We start from the raw sequence: 18,257 nt of genomic DNA on the forward strand, positions 1-18,257 counted from the left end.
CCAACATGTAAATGATGCAAGAGAGGAGACATAATCACCAGAGCAGAGTGTGGTCAGAGGGGAATGATGAAGCACTTTCCAGGCCATTAGCAATTAAGGAGGATCCTTGACAGGATCTTCTCAGAATAAACCACTTCTCCATTTCCAGGCACAGACAATCTAGAGCAGTCTAGTGCGGAGAGGTTCTGTGGTGGTGAAGAGGCGCTGCACAAAGTCTGAGGCTGCGTGAGGGGAATGGAGTGAGTGATGCTGGGAAGGGAAGCGCGGTGCTGCAGCTGCGTTCCTGAAAACGGGGTTTGGCAAAGCACACTAGGGGGGTGGTTCATCACCATGTGGTGATGAAAAAGCATTGGCTGCTGAAATCCATGGTGTGCTGATGTTGTTTCTTAAATGTGTTGGGGAAGGCAACCAAGCCTGGGTGGATGGGTGAACAAATGACGTCAGTGATTAGTCCGACAGACCACGTACGGAAACCAATGAGAAACTGGAGGAGGGGAGGAATCACGAAGGAGTGGAAAAAAATCCGCACAGATTTACGGAGGGACAAGGAATCGACACATAAAACTGATACCTTTTTTTGATAGGTAGAAGTGATGCAGACTCTCAAAAGAGATTAATATCTCAGCCAAAAATGTCAAGGCATTAAAATATATTTTTAGCTAGAGTCAAAATGTAGGTTCTGTTGCCACGCATGTATAGCCAATACCTAAGCTATACATAGATACATCTAAGAGCAAGAAATACTAGTGACTAACTACCCCCAGCACAACAGGAGGGCTGAAAAGACTTGGGGAGCAGGGCTTATTAGTTCTCAGCCAGACACTGAAGCTGATAGTATCTTTAAACATCTTTTAATCCCCATGTGACATGGGTGTGCTTTGTCCTGCTTTGCACCACATGTTGGAGCAGATGGAGCAAGGACTCCTAATCATGATTCCAGTATGAAGAAAAATACTTTAAGAGTGAAAAATTCAGTTATTTTTAGCCTTAAAAAAAAAAAGGTATGTATTTTTTTTTTGTCTAGTGCCTAATGTCACTTCATAACGATCGTCTAGACAGAGAAAGGTGTACTAGAAGTCTGAGAAGCTGGAGACAATGGGCATTCAGTGCCTGCTTGGGGTTCAGCATTTAAACCAGTATCCAACTTGGTAATTAAAAAACTGGCAATTACAGGGATTATGAAACACCTGCCTTCTCAGATCTTATGCAGCAAAGTATAATCCAGTAGTACTGTTCCTCCTAGGAACGTTTAATTAAGAATAACTCCCTCAGGAAGATAACACTTTGATAGTACGATCTGTCCTATAGTAAGAAATTATGTGCAGCTCAGAAGAATAAGTAACAAATTATTTGGATTTGCAGCATGATTGCCCCAAAAGTAGACAGCTTGTTTTTTGTGAAACACCTGCTTTCTGTGTGTACTGCCCGTGCCAGGGGGGTATTTGCATACCCCAAGTGTAAGTCATGAACCTGCGTTTTGTCAATGGCATCTCTTACAAAAGCGCTCAGAACGTTAATATGTTTGTCCCGTACAACTGTCCAACACGTGCCTTGCATCATAGTCTTTTCTGACAGAGACCTGTATCTCCTCTTCCTTGCACAGATCTTATCAATTGCTTTGCTCAAAGACTCATTTACTCCAGAAGTGGACAGAATATGTTTTAAATGTTCAAGGCTTTTTTTTTTACTGTACTTATGCAGTCACCCTTTTGCTATATTTTTGGTGTGACTCTTAAGAAAGCTTTGTTTCCATACCTGCTCGAGATGATTTTTCACTAGCTGGTGCCATCCTTAGTGCTGAGGTTTCATGCTGGCATCTTGAGAAGAAGGTGGCCTGAGGACAACTAGCCATTTCTTGAGGGAGTAACGCACGTGTAGTAGGGTGTGCCTTGGGTCTGCCAGAGAGCTTTGTGTAAGCACAGCCCTGCAAAGGAGTAAATCCGTATCTCAGAGGCGTAACCTCCCCCGTGATGGCTCTGGCCAGTGAAGGAAGGTAGAATCAAGTCTTTGGCCAGAATTAGTGTCTTTCTACACCTTTCCCATTCAAGGCCTTCATAAACCAGGATGAATTCTGACTTACCACAGGTGCTTTTAGAGCCAGTTTGTCGTGGCAAAATGGCGCAATCACTTCTAGCTCCTTTGTAGAACAGGAGTCTATGTCAGAGTGCCTGCGTTCCCTAACCAAGCATTTTGACCAGTTTTCATAGAATCATAGAATCACCAGGTTGGAAAAGACCCACCGGATCATCAAGTCCAACCGTTCCCATCAATCACTAAACCATGCCCCTCAGCACCTCCTCCACCTGTGCCTTAAACACCTCCAGGGAAGGTGACTCAACCACCACCCTGGGCAGCCTGTTCCAGTGCCCAATGACCCTTTCTGTGAAAAATGTTTTCCTAGTTTCCAGCCTGAACTTCCCCTGGCGCAGCTTGAGGCCATTCCCTCTTGTCCTGTCCCCTGTCACTTGGGAGGCCAGCTCCCTCCTCTCTACAACCTCCTTTCAGGTAGTTGTAGAGAGCAATGAGGTCTCCCCTCAGCCTCCTCTTCTCCAGGCTAAACAACCTCAGCTTCTCATAAGGCTTGTTCTCCAGCCCCCTCCTTATAAATGCTTTGAGAAAACCTAGAGCTCCCCTACTACTTCGGAGAATCTCTTGACCAGAGAAGCAGCTGCCACAGCAGATCTCCCATCTTTTTCCCAAAGCCATGCCCGGTCACATATGGAATTTTTTCAAAGTGACGAGGAAAATACATATTTTTAGGGCAGGGCTGCAGTTGGACAGGCTGGCCACTGAGCTAGCTTTTCCATCTGCCCGAAGGGGCCTTGCTGTGGTGCCATCTGCAGGCACGGTGTCTGGGTGCAAAATCAGGATTTAGGAGGAGCTGTACCTTTCAGGAGCTCAGAGGAGAGAAGAAACCAAGCCCTCCAGCTGGTTCAAAGGCTGCACAACTTATCTGCCTCACTGGCTCTCCCTGTTTCCACAGAAGAGCAACCATGGTTTAGACTGGGCGATTCCTGGCTTGCCTCACCTAGACCATTTTCCAAAGAATTTCAAGCAAGCTCATAAACCGGTTGAAATAGTATTTTAAAAACACAGTGAACCTTTATCTGAGACATTCCTAGCGATTGCTGGTGTGAGAGTACATACTCTTCCCCCACGCCACTCCCCAGCTTGTATGAATTCACTCATTCCCACAGCAATTTGATCTCAGGTTGGATAGGACTTGCTCTTGATAAGTGAGAGTTCTTTGCTCTAGGTGAATTTTCAGGCAGCCTTATCTTGCTCAGGAAATACGAGGCTTTTGAGATGGGAAAAAAAAGTAACTTGCTGAAGTGATTCGACTTTAAACCCAGTTCCAAATATATTTGTTTTGCATGGGGAAAGCAGGCATCCCCCCAACAAGATATTTCAGTAGCCTCTCTGCACTTCCAGGCTCTCAAGTGAGGCACTTGCTGGCATGCACACAAGTATGCAGGCAGCAGCACACAGGACAGCCGTTCAAATCACCCAAGCGCAGTGATGGAGGACAAGATGGGACCAACCCAAGGCTCATTTGTAAGGCTGACAGGCCTGCAGGCTATGCCTCTCCCAGCAGAAACACAACTCGAGCAGAGGGCTGCCTGCAGTCAGCTCCCATTTAACTTCAGAGTTACCTAAAGCTCCCACAGGGCTGCTTGTGTAGCAGGCCAGATGTTGGTGCTGTCCCAGAGCTAACAAGCTGCTCAGCGTCCTGGCTTCTATCCAGAGGGAGGTTATTCAATCTTTCTCCCTTTGCAAACAGCTTTGAATAATTGCCCTCTAGTCCAGCAAACATTTAATTGCTTTTACACATCCTGACTACTGGAGATAAGTGACATCAGGAAACTATATCCAACATACCTTGATCCTTCAAGTCCTCACTCCAGATCGGTGTCTAAAGCAGCTGGGGTCCAAACAACAGCTTCAACCCTGCCTGCCAAGGCACAATACATCACCTCTGAGACAGTAAATCAAGCTGCTAAAAAACAGAGGGCTACACAATTTTGTGCGGTGCATTGCTTATCTACCTCAGCACTCATGGATCACAAAAGGCTCAGCCTTATCCCAGCAGCATTTGTGCTTCCAGAAGGAAGTAGCAGTCCCTGGCAGAAGGCTGACACTCACCTTGCAGAGATTTGCTGCTCAGGAGCTTAACTGCAACTGCCCCTCCTTCCGCATAGAATTAAGCCAGAATTAAGGCTAGCTACCACCATGGTAACATCAGCCTCCAACACGTCCCTGGGCAGCCATTTCCTCTAGGGCAAGTTGGTACACACATTTTAAGTTAAAAGCAAGTGAAAAATCCTCCTTGTAACAGTTCTACTAAGGCAGGCAGGAGAAGAAAGGAGTCCTGTTTTTTGTGCCACTTTGCCAAACCAAATGCAAAAAAAAAAAAAAAAATCAAATCATCTGCTCAGCACTTTATTCTGCATACACCCACCAGATAAGCAAATCCAGAGAGCTAGCAGGTTGATGGAGCAGCAAGAGCTGCCTTCCATTCTACCACACAGTAGCCTTCAAAGCACGGCCCTGCACCACACCTAATTTTGGCTCACAGGCAGGAGTCTTGCCTCTGGCACACGCTGCAGCACAGCATACAAAGATGGGCTCTTTGCAAGTCAGATATTCAACAACTGGCATTTCCCATGTCTTTGCTGCCTGGCTTCACAGCCTTAAGATGGTGGCCACATACCACCTCTTAGAAAAGCTGTGCTAGCAGTTACAGCCAGGCTGGTAGAGCCCATCATCTCCTCATTATCTCACTTTTTCCCCATTTCCCACAGACAGACAAGGCATTTCAGATGGTGATCACTTTATTGATGTAAGGTGGTACACAAACAGATCAGTTTCTATCAGCCTCTCCACCTCCCCCAGGCTCGGGGAGAAGTTGGAGGAGTGGGGGAGACAAGGGAACAGAACTGGCCTCTCACTGCAGGATGCAGAGCTAAGCGGTGGTGAAGAAGGGCAGGGGCTCCAACGAAGGAGAGTCCTGCTTCCCTAGGCAGCAGGGGGGCTGTGTGCTCGGCTCACTCCTTGGCTGCCATGTGGACCATCAAGTCCACAACACGGTTGCTGTATCCATACTCATTATCATACCTGAGGACAAACAGAAGCACTGTCAGGACTGACCGATCCATTTCTTGCATTACTCTTGCTCCTCTGCCCCATCCCACACAACTGAACCAGGCGGCTACCCAACTGCTTTCTTATCACAAAGAAAGCAAGGAGGCAAGCCATACACCCTCCAAATAAGGGAAGGAGGCAGCTATCTTAATTTCATTTAAGAAGCATTCTCGCTCCGCAGAGATTTTTAACTTGCAGTCCCCCTACTCAGTAGGGGTCCATTTATCATCCTGCCTTTCTAACCGGGCAGTGACATGTCTGTGCCAGTCCGTCCCTTCCCCCCAGTCTCCTCCACCACCCTCCAGGCTGTGCCTACCAGGAAACCAGCTTGACGAAATGGTCATTCAGTGCAATACCAGCACCCGCATCAAAGGTGGAGGAATGGCTGTCACCATTGAAGTCACAGGAGACAACCTGGAACAGAGAGGAAATGAACGTATTAGTTATTCACAGTCTGAGCCAAGCACCCAAAACGGGATCCCAGCAAAGCTGCTCCCTTCAGAAAAATGAAGCAAGTGCCAATAACCCTTACCTGGTCCTCTGTGTATGCCAGAATGCCCTTCATGGGTCCCTCAGCAGCAGCCTTCACTACCCTCTTAATGTCATCATACTTGGCCTGAGAAGGGAGACATTTGAGATGGTCAGATACCAACTCACACAAAATGTCCATCAGAAGGGTTGGGGAGGCAGCAAGACAGATGAGACATTTCATCAGGATCAAATCCTCTTAGAGAAGAGGGCAATCCCAGGTAAGAGAAAGAGTTTAGAGGAACCAGGAGAAGGTGTGCAGTTGTCAGGACGTTGTCCAAAACACTTACTGGTTTTTCCAGACGGCAGGTCAGGTCCACAACAGAGACATTGGGAGTTGGCACACGGAAAGCCATTCCAGTAAGTTTCCTGTGAGAGACATGAGTCAGCAACAAAGAGCACTCTACACCTCCCTCTGCCAGCTCTCCATTCTGCTAGGGACAGGTTACAGCCAGCCAGGCACCAGCTGCCCTGTCCTGACACCAAAGTAGGGACAACACTTACCCATTGAGCTCAGGGATGACTTTTCCCACAGCCTTAGCAGCACCAGTAGATGCCGGAATAATGTTCTGGGCAGCACCTCTGCCATCCCTCCACAGCTTCCCAGAGGGCCCATCCACTGTCTTCTGTGTGGCTGTGATAGCGTGGACAGTGGTCTGGAGAAAGAGCACAGCAGTAAGAACACAGTCAATACTCTCCAGAGAAAAGCATTCCAGGGCACCTTATCCCCATACCAGGGGACACAGGGAATACCAATGCTTTGTCTCACATGAGGGGACCTGGGGATAGGGCATCCTTCTGAGCAGGAAGCTCCAGACTTACCATAAGACCCTCCACAATGCCAAAGTTGTCATGGATGACCTTGGCCAAGGGCGCCAGGCAGTTAGTAGTGCAAGAGGCATTGCTGGGGAAGAGAGGAAGGCACATCAGCCAAAGGCAACACATCTACAGAGGTGAGACGAGACCCCCACACAGCTATGGAGAGCTCCAGGCGAGCATCTTCCTTTCTCCTTACCTAACAATTTTCAGAGACTTATCATACTTGTCATGGTTGACACCCATCACAAACATGGGAGCATCAGCTGAGGGGGCAGAGATGATAACACGCTTCGCACCACCCTTCAGGTGAGCCTGGAACAACAGAAGATTAAATTAACTCAGAATTCCTCCAACAGCTCACTTCAGGCAACCTTGTCTCCCTCTCAGACCCATTTCTTCCCTATCTTGAGCAATTCTAAACGTAGCGATGTGTCCCACAGGCAGGAGTGGCAGTCTCTTCATTGGTGTGTCATTGTGCAGCATACTCACCCCAGCCTTCTCCATGGTGGTGAAGACACCGGTGGACTCCACGACATATTCAGCACCAGCATCTGCCCACTTGATGTTGCTGGGGTCACGCCTGAGGAAGGATAAAACTGTAAGAGCTGCTCTGGAAGAAAACCACTTTCATCCTCCAAAAGGGAGAGAGGTACTTACTCCTGGAAGATGGTGATAGCATTCCCGTTAATCACGAGTTTCCCATTCTCAGCCTTAACGGTGCCCCGGAAGTGACCATGAGTAGAGTCATATTTGAACATGTAAACCTGGCAAGGAGAGAGGGAGGAAGGTCACGCATCACGTCTGCCATCTCCACAAGCCCTCGCTCTGCCTACACCACAGCCTCAACTCCCCACCTCCTCGGTGACCTTGTCCAACCACTCTGCTATACTTGGCTCTGCCAAACGCCACAACCCCACGCACGGTTTTCCTGAGAAGCTACTAGAACAGAGCCAGAAGAGCCCTACTCGGAGGGGCCTAGAGGGGGCACTGTGATAGAACTCACCATGTAGTTCAGATCAATGAAAGGATCGTTGATGGCCACCACTTGGACTTTGCCAGAGAGGACAGCAGCCCTGGTGACCAGGCGGCCGATGCGGCCAAATCTGTGGGGGGGAGAGACATGAGTGAGCACCAGCAGCAGCAACACGGGACCTGGAAGGCTGGGTACAGCCCGCTGCCCTCCCTCTGGAGCCTCCAGGAGGGAGCCCAGCGGCCGTGTCCAAAGGCCAAGGCGCCTCAGTTAAAGATTAAAAGCGACCCCCGCACGGGAAAGGTCAAGCGCTAAATTTACTGGCAGCACCCGGGGATCCGGTTACTCCCTATCCCGGCGGGAGAAGGTCACATCCCTGCGGCCACTGCTGCCGACACACGATCCACGGGGCGACCTTTTTGTGGGGTTGCGGGGACCCCCGGGCTGGGCAGCGGGGGAGCGGGGCGCTGCCTGCTGACTCACCCCGAACCCGCGGGGAAGTGACTCAGCACCGCTCCCTGCCCCCCTGCGGGCACCCAGGGGAGCCTGGCTTCCCCCCTCCCAGCTCCAAACCTTCCCCCGTGTCCTTGGGGCGACCTTGCACCCCCTTCAGACCCACTTCAACCCCCCTCCCCGTCCCCTCCTCCCCGTCCCCGCAGCCCGTCTCACCCGTTGATTCCGACTTTCACCATCTTTGCCTCTCGGGATGTTCCTGCGGGGACAATGAAGAAACCGATCACCCGTTACCGAGTTCCCTGGTCACTGAGAGGGGGGTGGCGGTTGAAAAAGCGAGCTCGGACCCCCCCGTTCGATGCCCACCCCGCCCCATTAACATCTGACCGACTGTTGGGGGAGGGGGGGGCAACACGCGCTCCGAGACACACCCCCCCCGATACCCCACCCCCCCCCAAAGATGAGCTGCCGCCTCCTACCCCCCCACCCCGTTACTGGGGAGGGTGAGGGATGCGATCCGAGCCTGCCACCCCCCAGTGATACCCCCCCGCCTTGGATGTTCCCCATCGCTACTGGGAGAAGAAGGGGAACAAATGCGCTCTGAACCCGCCCCCGTTAACGCCTCGCCCGCCGCTGGGGGTGGAACGGGGAGGAGAACACGCACGCACTCCGAAACCCTCCCCACCCCCCCCCGGGGATATCACACCCCTACGACCCCCAGCTCCGGAGGGGCTCCCACCCCCACTCCCCTCCATCCCATCACCCCTTTCCACACCGCCCTTTGTGCCCGCCACGCAGCCCCGCTCTGCCCAGGGGCTGCTGTGCCTCCCCCCACCCCCGCCCAAACCCCGCATCCCGCATCCCTCTCCGGGATGGGATTTATGCATGTGCCGCCGTCCATTCCCCCCCCGACTCCCCGCCCCGCATCCCTGGGTGGGGGGTGAGGGTTGCGCGTCTCCCCCGCATCCCCATCCTCAGTAGGCGGGGGTGGTCCCGCACCCTCCCGCATCCCCATGCGGGTGGGTGAATGAGGGTTACGCCCCCGCCCCGCATAGCCATCCCTCCCCCGCTTCCCCCACTACCTGCTGCCCGTGAGCCGCCCCGGCGCGCAGTGAGAAGGTGGCGCAGCGCCGCTCCGCCGCCCTTTATACCCGCGGGAGGAGGAGCGGGGGGCTGCGGCCGCCCCCCCGCCCGGGCACCGAATCGCAGCGCGGGGGCCGGGCCGGGCTACGTGCGGCGCGGTGCGGGTGCGGCGGAGCCGGCCCCCCCCCCCCCCGCCCCCCTTTCCCCCGCCGCCTTCCCCTCCCCCCGCAACAAAGGCACCGCGGGGGGGTCTGCGATGGTTCCCGCGGGGGGGATGGGAATGGGGATGGAGATGGGGATGGGGATGCGCCGGGGCCCTGCGGCAGGGAGGCGTCCCCGGGGTGGGGAGGGGCGGCTGGGGCTCTGCACACACGCACACAAGTGATGGGGGGGTGAGGGGCCTCCAGTGCCCCCGGGAGCAGTGTGTGCTGCTTTCACCCGGCAACAAAGGAGAGAGCCCCCTCCGGCTGCAGCCTGCGTCCCGCTCCCAGCCTGCCCCCATCTCCTAACCTGCCCTGTCCCCCCATCTGTTAACCTGCCCCCATCTCTTAACCTGCCCTGTTCCCCCATCTCCCAATCTGTCCCTCCGCTCCCAACCTACCCCATCCCCATCTCCCAGCTTACCCCCATCTCCCAACTTGCCCTGTTTCCCCAACATCCCAACCTGCCCCCGGCTCCCAACTTGCCCCCTGCTCCCAGCCTGCCGTGTTCCCCCATCTCCCAACCTGCCTCCATCTCCCAGCCTGCCTCCATCTCCCAACCTGCCCCCTTCTCCCAACTTGCCCCCTGCACCCAACCTGCCCTGTTCCCCCAGTATCCCAGCCTGCCCCTGTCTGCCAGCCTGCCCCCCATCTCCCAACCTGCCCCATCCCCTCGGCATGCTGGCAAGGGCAAAGGGGCTGCAGAGATCCTGCAAACACCCCAAGGGAGCAGTGGGTCCTCAAGCATCTCCCATTTCCCCCCAGCACTGGGGTGCAGCAGGCGCCAGCCAGGAGCTCTCTGGCCCCCAGGCTGGGACCCCCCCAACAGTCTGTGGCTACCCTCGGTGGGTTTAATAGCCAGGCGTGCCCTGGATGGGGCCACCAGCCTGGGCCATTTCCCCATCAAACCACACGCTGCAGCATGGGCACCATCTTAGTGCACTGCGGCACTGTTGCTACACGCGGGACGTGACGGCGGAAATCCTGCCCGTCCACCGCCTCGTCCCGCCTTCGCCAGCCGCCTGCGAGGAAGGAGCGCTCGCTGCATGGCTGCCTGCCCCTCACGCCAAGCCCTGGGCTGGGCTGCATCCCCCCAGCTCTGTGCAGGGCTCTGCGCAGCCCAGGTGTTGTGGGATAAACCCGCGTTACACACAAAGCTTGGATCCTCCCAGAAAGCCTCTGTCCCTTGGGGAGGGGGAGCAGTGTGGATGCATGTGCAGGATGGTGGAGAGGGTGGAGAGCAAGCCTCTCCCTCTGGCTGCTGGGGATCCCAGAGGGCTCTGAGGATGAGGAGGGAAGATTGGGCTGGGGGAGCCCTGCAGGTAGCGGTGGGGGGATCTAGAGGGGGGTCACGCAGCTCAAACGTAACCCAACTCTCCTTATACTGCTGCTATTCCCGGTGCTGCCAAGGGGCCAGTGGCTAAGTTTAGCCCCATCTGAGGTTATGACCTTTTCTTAAAGGCCAGGGGCTGACGGCTCTTGGGGAACGGCAGCGGGGCTGGAGGGGTGCGTGCCCATGTTGGGGTTCGTGGCGCCCCAGCCCACCGAGGGGCCCGGTGGGGGCTCTCGGGGGCAGCTTCTGCACAAACAGGAGGCCCCTGTGTTTGCTCGGCAAACACGGCCGTACTGGGTACCCTGTGTCAGGGGGGCAGAGTGCAGCTGGGATGAGCCAATGTGGCCCTTCTGCCCCTGCTCCCAGCCCTGGTTTGATACGTCCCCCCTGGCAGCCCCCCTGCCACCATCATGGCCCCAGCAACGCTGCAGCCGCGCATGCTGCCCGGCCCACGCGGAATGGCGGCGTGCAGCCAGCGTGGCCCTAAACGTGGGGTTGGGAGCAGCTGGCTCTGCCGCCACAGCCGGACCCTCACCCCCCGCATCATCCCCCAGTACGAGGGCAGCCGTGGCCTCTCGCAGAGGTGCCGCTGCTGAGCCCAGGATGTAGTGATTAATATAGCTCCGTTTAATTAGCAAGCGAGTCCTCAAGCACGGAGAGGAGGGAGCAGGGGTCCTGCGGGCGAGGGCCAGACGCTGAGCCAGGCAGATCCTCCTTGGACCACTACACCATTCTTCCCTGCTGCCGCCACTCTCCTTCAGGGCAGGGGCTTCAGGGCTTTGGATGCTGTGCTGGTTCCCGAACTGGGCGCGTAGGCGCCTGGATCTGCTCCAGCTGCGGAGAAGCGGGGCTGGTAAGCTGCCCATTGGCACGCAGCCTGCCCGTTCCCGCACCCCAGCTGGGCCCCCAACAGAACCCCGGTAGCATGGGTGGTCTCCGAGCTGCAGGCCTTGCTGCCCCCAGCCCCTCGCTCTTGCTCCTTCCCTCCATGGGTGCTCTCAAGTCTCCTCTTACTTCTTCCCTGCCCCGCTTGTTCCAGCCCTCAGCGCTGGCCCTCTCACCTTGGAGCCCCTCCAAGGCTAACACCCCAAACCACTGAAGGTCCCAATCCGGTCCAGTTTGAGCCCAAAGCAGCCCCTGGGCATGGCCTTCCAGGCCAAATCTCCAGGCAGTGCCCACTTCCGACCGGCGAGGTTCTTGCGCCAGAGAGAAGGGCGGGCAGCTCTGGCCCCAGAAGGGAGGAAGGGGAGGGTGGAGGAGAGCAGCTGAGGACCAAAGCTGGACCCCTCCTTTGTGTCCTCTTCAGCCAGCGTGGACTTGCGTTCCAGGGGCAGCAGCTGAGAAAGGAGCACCTGAGATAACCAGAGAGGAAAGAGGAGTGAAAGTGCAGTTTCCTGCACTCCTAGGAATAAACCCTGTACCCCCTTGCACCTCACATCTTCTCTAGGGCTCGGGGGAAGACATGAAACGGCACTTGTGCCTTTCATGTCATATCCAGAGGCAGGGAAGGGCTAGACCAGCAGCTCCTGCAGTCTGGAATGATTTTGCTGTCCAAAAGAGCAGGCAGGCGGCTGCCGTGAGTCTCTGCCTGCCTGTAGATTGCCTGCTGTTATCAAACCCTGTCCCCTCTGTACTTGGGAGGTAACTGAGTCTCCAGCCCTTGCTTCTTTTGCTGATGCTGAGCACCTCCGTGTGCTCAGGCTGCTGTGCAGCGTTTCTTTGTTTTTTTTCCAGAAGGCTGATGGGGGGACAGACCTGCCCCAGTTCCCTGCTGCTCAAGATGAGGGGGAGGCAGGAGCAGCAGCATCAGAGGACTGAGTGTGAGGAAAGCAGAGCTCCCCGTCTGCTGGGAATCCTCTAGGTTATCCGTGCTGGTGGGCACATACTGCTCACACCCCCCCAGCACTGCCGGCAGCCTCCAGCTGTAGGGAGGCGAGGATCCGGAGGTGCATTGCGTGCAGTGGGGGCACAGTGTGGCTGCCCCAGGGAAGCTGCACGCGGTAGCTGTTCCACATCTGTCCCTCACGTGGGTGCTGTGCTAAGCCTGAAGATGCCCTTGTGCAGCTCTTTCCGGTAATGAGTTAATTGAAGCGGACATGGGCACCTTCAGCGAGGAGTGAAAGCGGTGAGTCATAGCAGGATGGTCTTGTGATTCTAGTTCAGGGCCTAACTGCTCCCCTGTAGCTTTTCCAGGATGATGGAGAAGCAAGGTGCTAGGGCTCAGGTTATTGTTTGGGTGAGAGAGATTTGAAAGCCAAAATATTCTTGCTGTGATGGCTGAGGGTAAAAAAATTTACCCAGATGAAGAAGCCCTTAGCTGGCAACCTACAAGGGGCTCTTGGCCTTAAAGAAGGGCTTCTGGGGGAGTATTACTGGGCTTAGGAGTGAAAATCCTCACCTAATGGGATGAGCCTTCCCTCTGAAGCGTCAGAACCGGGACACCGAACATGACGAGGGACACGACTGTAATTTCTGGTAGCTGCTGAGGCAGAGCGGAGTTAGACAGGACTAGGCTTTTTACTGTTAAAAGCCTCTGCAGGCAACTTGGGGAGTCCCGCAGGCAGCCTGCCCCAGCCCGAAGAGCGGTAAAAAGCTTTTGTCTGTCCGCTGCCTTGTAATGTTGGTGCTCCTTAGGAGCTGGGTTATAAAATCACAGGCACTCAAAAGCTGAATCAGTTGGAATGAAGGGGAGGGAGCACTGAAAACAGACAGCAGCCTCCGGTAATTGGAATTTGTGACCCTCACTTACTCCAGCTTCAAACACGACCTCCCCAGATTGCCCCTCCACTCCTAAAAACCTCCCTCTGTCTCAGTCCCTCCTACCTGCAGCCTCTGTCCTGGTAAGGACACAGTCTGAACGCTGGCAGAGAGCAGAACTAAGAGGAGGAAAAGCAAGCAAGGCCATGACCGGAGCCCCAGCATCTTCTTATCCCAGGGCTTGTGGGATGTGAGGCAGGACCTGCAGCATCTGTGTCAGACACAATCCCAAGCCCGTCTTTGCCTTTATAGCTTTGGTTCTGGCAGGCGCCTGGCCCCCAGCTCTCTGTTGACCTACCCCCCAGAGCTCCTTAACCTTTCAGCCCTTTTGTCCAGGGTGATATATTTCAGAGTGAGCTCAGCAAGACCCCTTCCTCTAAAGAAAAAGGACACAAAGGTGTTTACTGAGTGTCTGGGAAGATAAATGTGAGTTGAGCTGCTGCTGGCCAGGACCTAGAGGTATCTGTCAGGGTCAGGAACGGGGTGACACTTTGAAACACATCCTGAAGGAAGATGTTGAAGGCTGCATTGTATAGCGATATTGTACATACTTCTTGCAGGCAGAGTGCTCGTAATGCTATTTCTCTAATGCGTGAGCATGACTGAGCAGTAGTCCCACTGCTAGCTGCACAGAGCTGACACAAATTCAACTCTGTGACAATATAGGCTTTCATTTTTCATAGTTATATCTCAGTGAGCTGTTTGGTGTGGGAATGAAGAGCTCTTGCTATAGAAGGTGTGTGAATTCCAGCACAAACTCTACAGGGTTTGTAGCAGTGATGGGAATGTGAGTCTAGCACTAGTGGGCATTTAACTTGCAGGCTGGTTGTCCGGAGTCACCATCTGGAGGGCTGGGCTGAGTTTCCAGAGGAACCAGCACAGAAAAGAGCTCATTGAGGCTCAAGCTTGCACTTTCTCAAGCTCAGGCACACAATTGAAGTGGGACGGTAAGGAGCAGATTCCTATGTCCTAAATCTTCTGGCCGTTAGTTCCTCCCCCCATTTGTTTACCTCTCCTATTTTACTGTAGTTTCTCACCAGCTGAACAAGGCAATGAGGTCACTGTTTGGAGATCAGGGTGCAGAAGTCAGCCTGAGTGTGAAGACAGAAAATAATCAAGAAAGTTTGCCAGGGGAGAGGAATGGTGGGACTGTACCTCAGTATAGCATTAGCAGTGGGTGTTCTGGGCGAGTTTAATAACACCTCAAACTTCCCTTTCTTCAGTCCTGTTGCACAAAGCAAGTGGGTCAAAACTTGACAGGCAGAGTTCTACTGCCTGCTTTCATTTTTTTTTTTTAAAGAAAGAAGAAAATTAGGCAAAAAAATTTAGAAAGAATACATCATAGAGATAATAAAAATATATTAAAGATAACAAAAGTTACAATTCTTGGCTTTCTTTCACTCCTTTCCTCCCTTCCTTCCCAGCATTTCGCACTTGCAGGTGCAGATTTGTGGATGCTTTCTTCCCTGCCCAAGGCACCAGAAAGTTTTACAAACCATTTTGCATCGAGTCCATGAAAAGTGAAAGTGGGGCTTCAGCCTGGAGGGCCGATGCTGGCAGCAGGAGAGACTTTGCGTAGGTGGAGGCATCCAAATATGTCAGCCCCATCTGACACCTGCAGCCCGTGGGCAGTGCTGGTTCCAGAGCAATGCTTTGGTGATCCCATCTAGCAGTCCTTGGTGACCCCCTCGCATGGGCCAGCTATCCAGGGCACTCCTGCAAATGGAGAGGCTCCCTGGGCACCTGGCCAGCGGTCTAGACAGACACATTGAATGGGGAACAGGATTACTTTTCTACCAGCCTTTCAAACCACACAGCACAGGTGACTGCGGGAGTCCTAGGATGCGCGATTCACACGGGCATTCAGACAGGGTGCCTGTGCACAAATGGAGTGTGGGATGGGTGCTGGATGCAGGAGGGTATGGAGCTTTGTGGTCTGAAAGTTTCAGAGGGCTGGGAAAGAGGGGAGGGAGGATGGGAGGCGAGCACATGTTCATCGCACATGTAAGATGTCTCAGAGGATGCTGTTCTGTACTTCCTAGTCACATCTGACCCTCCAGAAGCCGCTGAGTCAGTCTGCTAGAGCATTCATGCTCTCGGCAAGACAGCTGCAGGCAGATGCATCTCAGGTGGAACACCCTGGTGTCAGGACTCAGCTCTTTCCCGAGCAAGAAGTAAGTACAAAAGCAACAATGCTTTGGGTTTTGATACGAAATGCCGTGGTGGTTTGAGCTGGCGTCCCTTGAATGTGGTGGCCCTCATGCTGCAAGAAGATGCCATGAACGTGTTTGCAGCTTTTCCAAATTCCAGCCCACTTGCATGCAGACTGAGCCCTGCAGGGATGGGCAGGCTCTGAGCTCTCAGGTGATGGGTCCCCTCCTTGGGTCCAGCAGAGGGAAGGAGTCACTGCTGTCCCATACTGAGCAAAAAAACTTTGGAGACCGTAGAAAATTTGCACATTTTCTTGCAGACTTGCAAATCCAGCAAAGCCTGGATAAAATGCAGGTGCGCAGTGACTCAGGTGCCATGAAGTTGCAGCTGTTCTGCGTCCCAGATCCTTGCTGGGACTGCAGTAGAACTGAATAGTTGCTTTGGCATGTCCCAGCAATGCCTGTGAAGCGAAAAGGCTTTGGCACACAACGAGTCCCCGATTGCCCCAGTTTTCTCAGACTCAAATAGGTTATTGTCCTTCTTTCCTCTCTGGTGCTAACAAGTTTCCTCTACAAAAACCCTTCCCCCTCTGGTGCTGGGGCACTGATTCAAGAGCTTGCAAGACCACCAGAGAAGTGGTCTCCTGCTGAATCGCAATCGGTCTTTTACAAACAGTTGCTTATAAAGGAAAGGAGCAGGGCAACTGGAAGTGGGAGGACTAGCAAGTGGGTGAAGAACCCTGGGGGAAAACCCTTTGGCCCACGGTGATGGAAAGGGCTGATGGTTGCTGCAGGATCCAGAAGCAAGGACAATATTCTTATCATTCCACTGGTACTATGTGTAGGAGTTTGGAGCCACCATAGCCAGGAGTTCCTCAGAGAACAAAAACACCACTGGTCTTGCCACTGAGTAATCCCACTGCTTCAGGAGCAAGAGTGGGATTACTCCTTCAGTAGCAATTCCTGGTTGTTGTGGTAGCCACCAGAATAGCTGCTTGCAAGGAACAAAATGGCAGCAGCCATCTGCTTAAGGCAGCAGCCACTGTGTTGTTGTTCAATCCCCTCTTGGATTTTGCTTCAGCTTTCTGGGGGAATTCCTTTCTCCATGACACAGGATTGCTAGTTATTCCAATATTGGGAGAGGCCAGAGAGGACAGGGGGATGCTTCACCTCAACAGCCTGCAGAGGGACCAACAGCAGCTCCGGCTGCCTCACCTTTCACTCTCACTTGACCAGGCAGTGCTGTGCCCAGGAAAGAACATAAGAGGGACTGCAAAGCAATGAAAGAGCCAACGTGTCAGTGCAGTCAGTGACTGACAAACCCTTCTTCTGTCTCAGAAAGGTTCCTGTACGGCTTTCCTGAAGGAAAATCTTTAACCTCTTGTACTGAAAGAGCATGGACTGAAGGTACCTGTATGTTTAGACAGTTTTATCTCCACCGTGCTTCTTCTATCCACACAGTTGTGTCTCCCTCACTGCAGTGTTATCAACAATATCTCACATATATGGAAGATTTACTGCACAGACTTGTGAAGCCTTGATCCTGGGTTTCTACCCAGGATCCATACATGCTGTCCTTTTTCTTTCATTCCCATCTGAGTGACATGCCCTGTGGGTGTTGGGGAGGGAATCACATACAGCACACGCAACTGTGTGTCTTGTTTATTGTTAATGCCATAGTTCCTGCCTCAGTTCTCCTGTGGCCTTCACTGAATGTTTTATCAGGTTGGATGGGGAAGAGGGACAAAATTGCTGTAGTTTTCTGCTCTTTGTACTTCACTTGCTTGTCCTGTTCTTACTGGGATGCTCTGGAATTGGGGAGGGTACCTATAGTGGTACCTATTACACTAGTGGTGTCAATAGAGCAGATCAAAATAAGCTACAGTTGTCCTTTATCACTCCTTATGCAGACAGGCTGGAGCAGCTGGCTCTGCTTCCTGGTGAACTGAGAGTAACCACAATGACTGCAGGAACTGAACAGGATCCTCAGAGACAAAGAATGCAGAAGAGCTGCAGGTACCTGCTGCTGGGAAGACCCTTGCAATTCCTGCTTAGCCATTCACCAGTCTGCTTTCTAGACAACTGTCAGGTAGGAGGAAATGTCTGTACAAACAGCTCTGGGACAAATGCCAACGTTCCTGTGAGAGAGGAGGTTAAAGGTTGTCTGTGTGACTAACGCAAAATCAGATTCAGGGTGCTTCATGTTCACTTGGCAGTCCAAGGAACATTGGAACACCAACGAGGCATTCTTGGAAGGAAAGAGCTGAAGTGCCAGTCCCATTTGAAACATAATTCGGTTGGTGGCAAATTTATTCCAAAAAGCACAGCTAGACAACCACTGCTAACAGTGTCCTTGGTAACTTGAGCAAATTAGAGTTAGGTAAAGATAATCCTAAAGTTTATAGTTGTTGGTTTATTTGTTTCCTTTTTTAAAAATTGTATTTTTTTCCCTACTCACTTTGCATATTCTCTCTTACTCACTCCAGCTACAGTCTAAGTTTGCCTTTCTCCCCACTGCCCCCCAAATCTGTCAACTCTTTGAGGAGGTCTTTACAAGAAAATGACGCAGACGACTTCCCTCCAAAGCTCTGCAGGGCAAGAGCTTCAAAAAGGATCAAACATAAATGGGCCTAAACCCAGCAAAATCATACAGGTCCTGTGTTAAGTGACACTGAATGGTGAGCTTGTAGCCACATACAAAATGAGAAGGGAATGAGCATTTTGTACTCAGTGGTGATAGAATCACAGAATGGTTTGGGTTGGAAGGGACCTTAAAGATCATCCAGTTCCAACACCCTGCCATGGACAGGGACACCGCCTGC

At 53.1% G+C, this 18,257-nt stretch overlaps 2 protein-coding genes across 2 annotated transcripts; both read right to left on the reverse strand.

Annotated features, from left to right (window-relative positions):
* Window positions 1-4,814: 4,814 nt before the first annotated feature.
* GAPDH (glyceraldehyde-3-phosphate dehydrogenase) lies at window positions 4,815-9,046 on the reverse strand. The gene is made up of 12 exons (XM_069865616.1): window positions 8,995-9,046; window positions 8,129-8,171; window positions 7,493-7,592; window positions 7,147-7,253; window positions 6,979-7,069; window positions 6,686-6,801; window positions 6,493-6,574; window positions 6,175-6,326; window positions 5,961-6,039; window positions 5,675-5,758; window positions 5,459-5,556; window positions 4,815-5,115 (listed from the first exon to the last, which is right to left on the reverse strand). Exons 2-12 carry the CDS (start codon window positions 8,149-8,151, stop codon window positions 5,046-5,048), a joined length of 1,002 nt encoding a protein of 333 aa, XP_069721717.1. The 5' UTR covers window positions 8,152-8,171; window positions 8,995-9,046; the 3' UTR covers window positions 4,815-5,045.
* A 2,409-nt stretch (window positions 9,047-11,455) lies between these two features.
* On the reverse strand, window positions 11,456-13,454 carry LOC138716721 (C-type natriuretic peptide 2-like). Its single transcript, XM_069849893.1, has 2 exons — window positions 13,352-13,454; window positions 11,456-11,880 (listed from the first exon to the last, which is right to left on the reverse strand). Exons 1-2 carry the CDS (start codon window positions 13,448-13,450, stop codon window positions 11,608-11,610), a joined length of 372 nt encoding a protein of 123 aa, XP_069705994.1. The 5' UTR covers window positions 13,451-13,454; the 3' UTR covers window positions 11,456-11,607.
* Between the last annotated feature and the right edge of the window lie 4,803 nt (window positions 13,455-18,257).

This window comes from Phaenicophaeus curvirostris, chromosome 1, assembly GCF_032191515.1.
Source record: "Phaenicophaeus curvirostris isolate KB17595 chromosome 1, BPBGC_Pcur_1.0, whole genome shotgun sequence".
In the NCBI taxonomy this organism is placed as follows: domain Eukaryota; kingdom Metazoa; phylum Chordata; class Aves; order Cuculiformes; family Cuculidae; genus Phaenicophaeus; species Phaenicophaeus curvirostris.

Coding starts and splice junctions, on each gene's coding strand:
- LOC138716721 (XM_069849893.1), bottom strand. CDS start 13,450: ATGCTGGGGCTCCGGTCATGGCCTTGCTTGCTTTTCCTCCTCTTAGTT. Junction 11,881..13,351: donor TACCAGGACAGAGGCTGCAG/GTAGGAGGGACT, acceptor TGGTTATCTCAG/GTGCTCCTTTCTCAGCTGCT.
- GAPDH (XM_069865616.1), bottom strand. CDS start 8,151: ATGGTGAAAGTCGGAATCAACGG. Junction 6,575..6,685: donor AAGTCTCTGAAAATTGTTAG/GTAAGGAGAAAG, acceptor TCTCTTCCCCAG/CAATGCCTCTTGCACTACTA. Junction 6,040..6,174: donor GTCATCCCTGAGCTCAATGG/GTAAGTGTTGTC, acceptor TGTCTCTCACAG/GAAACTTACTGGAATGGCTT.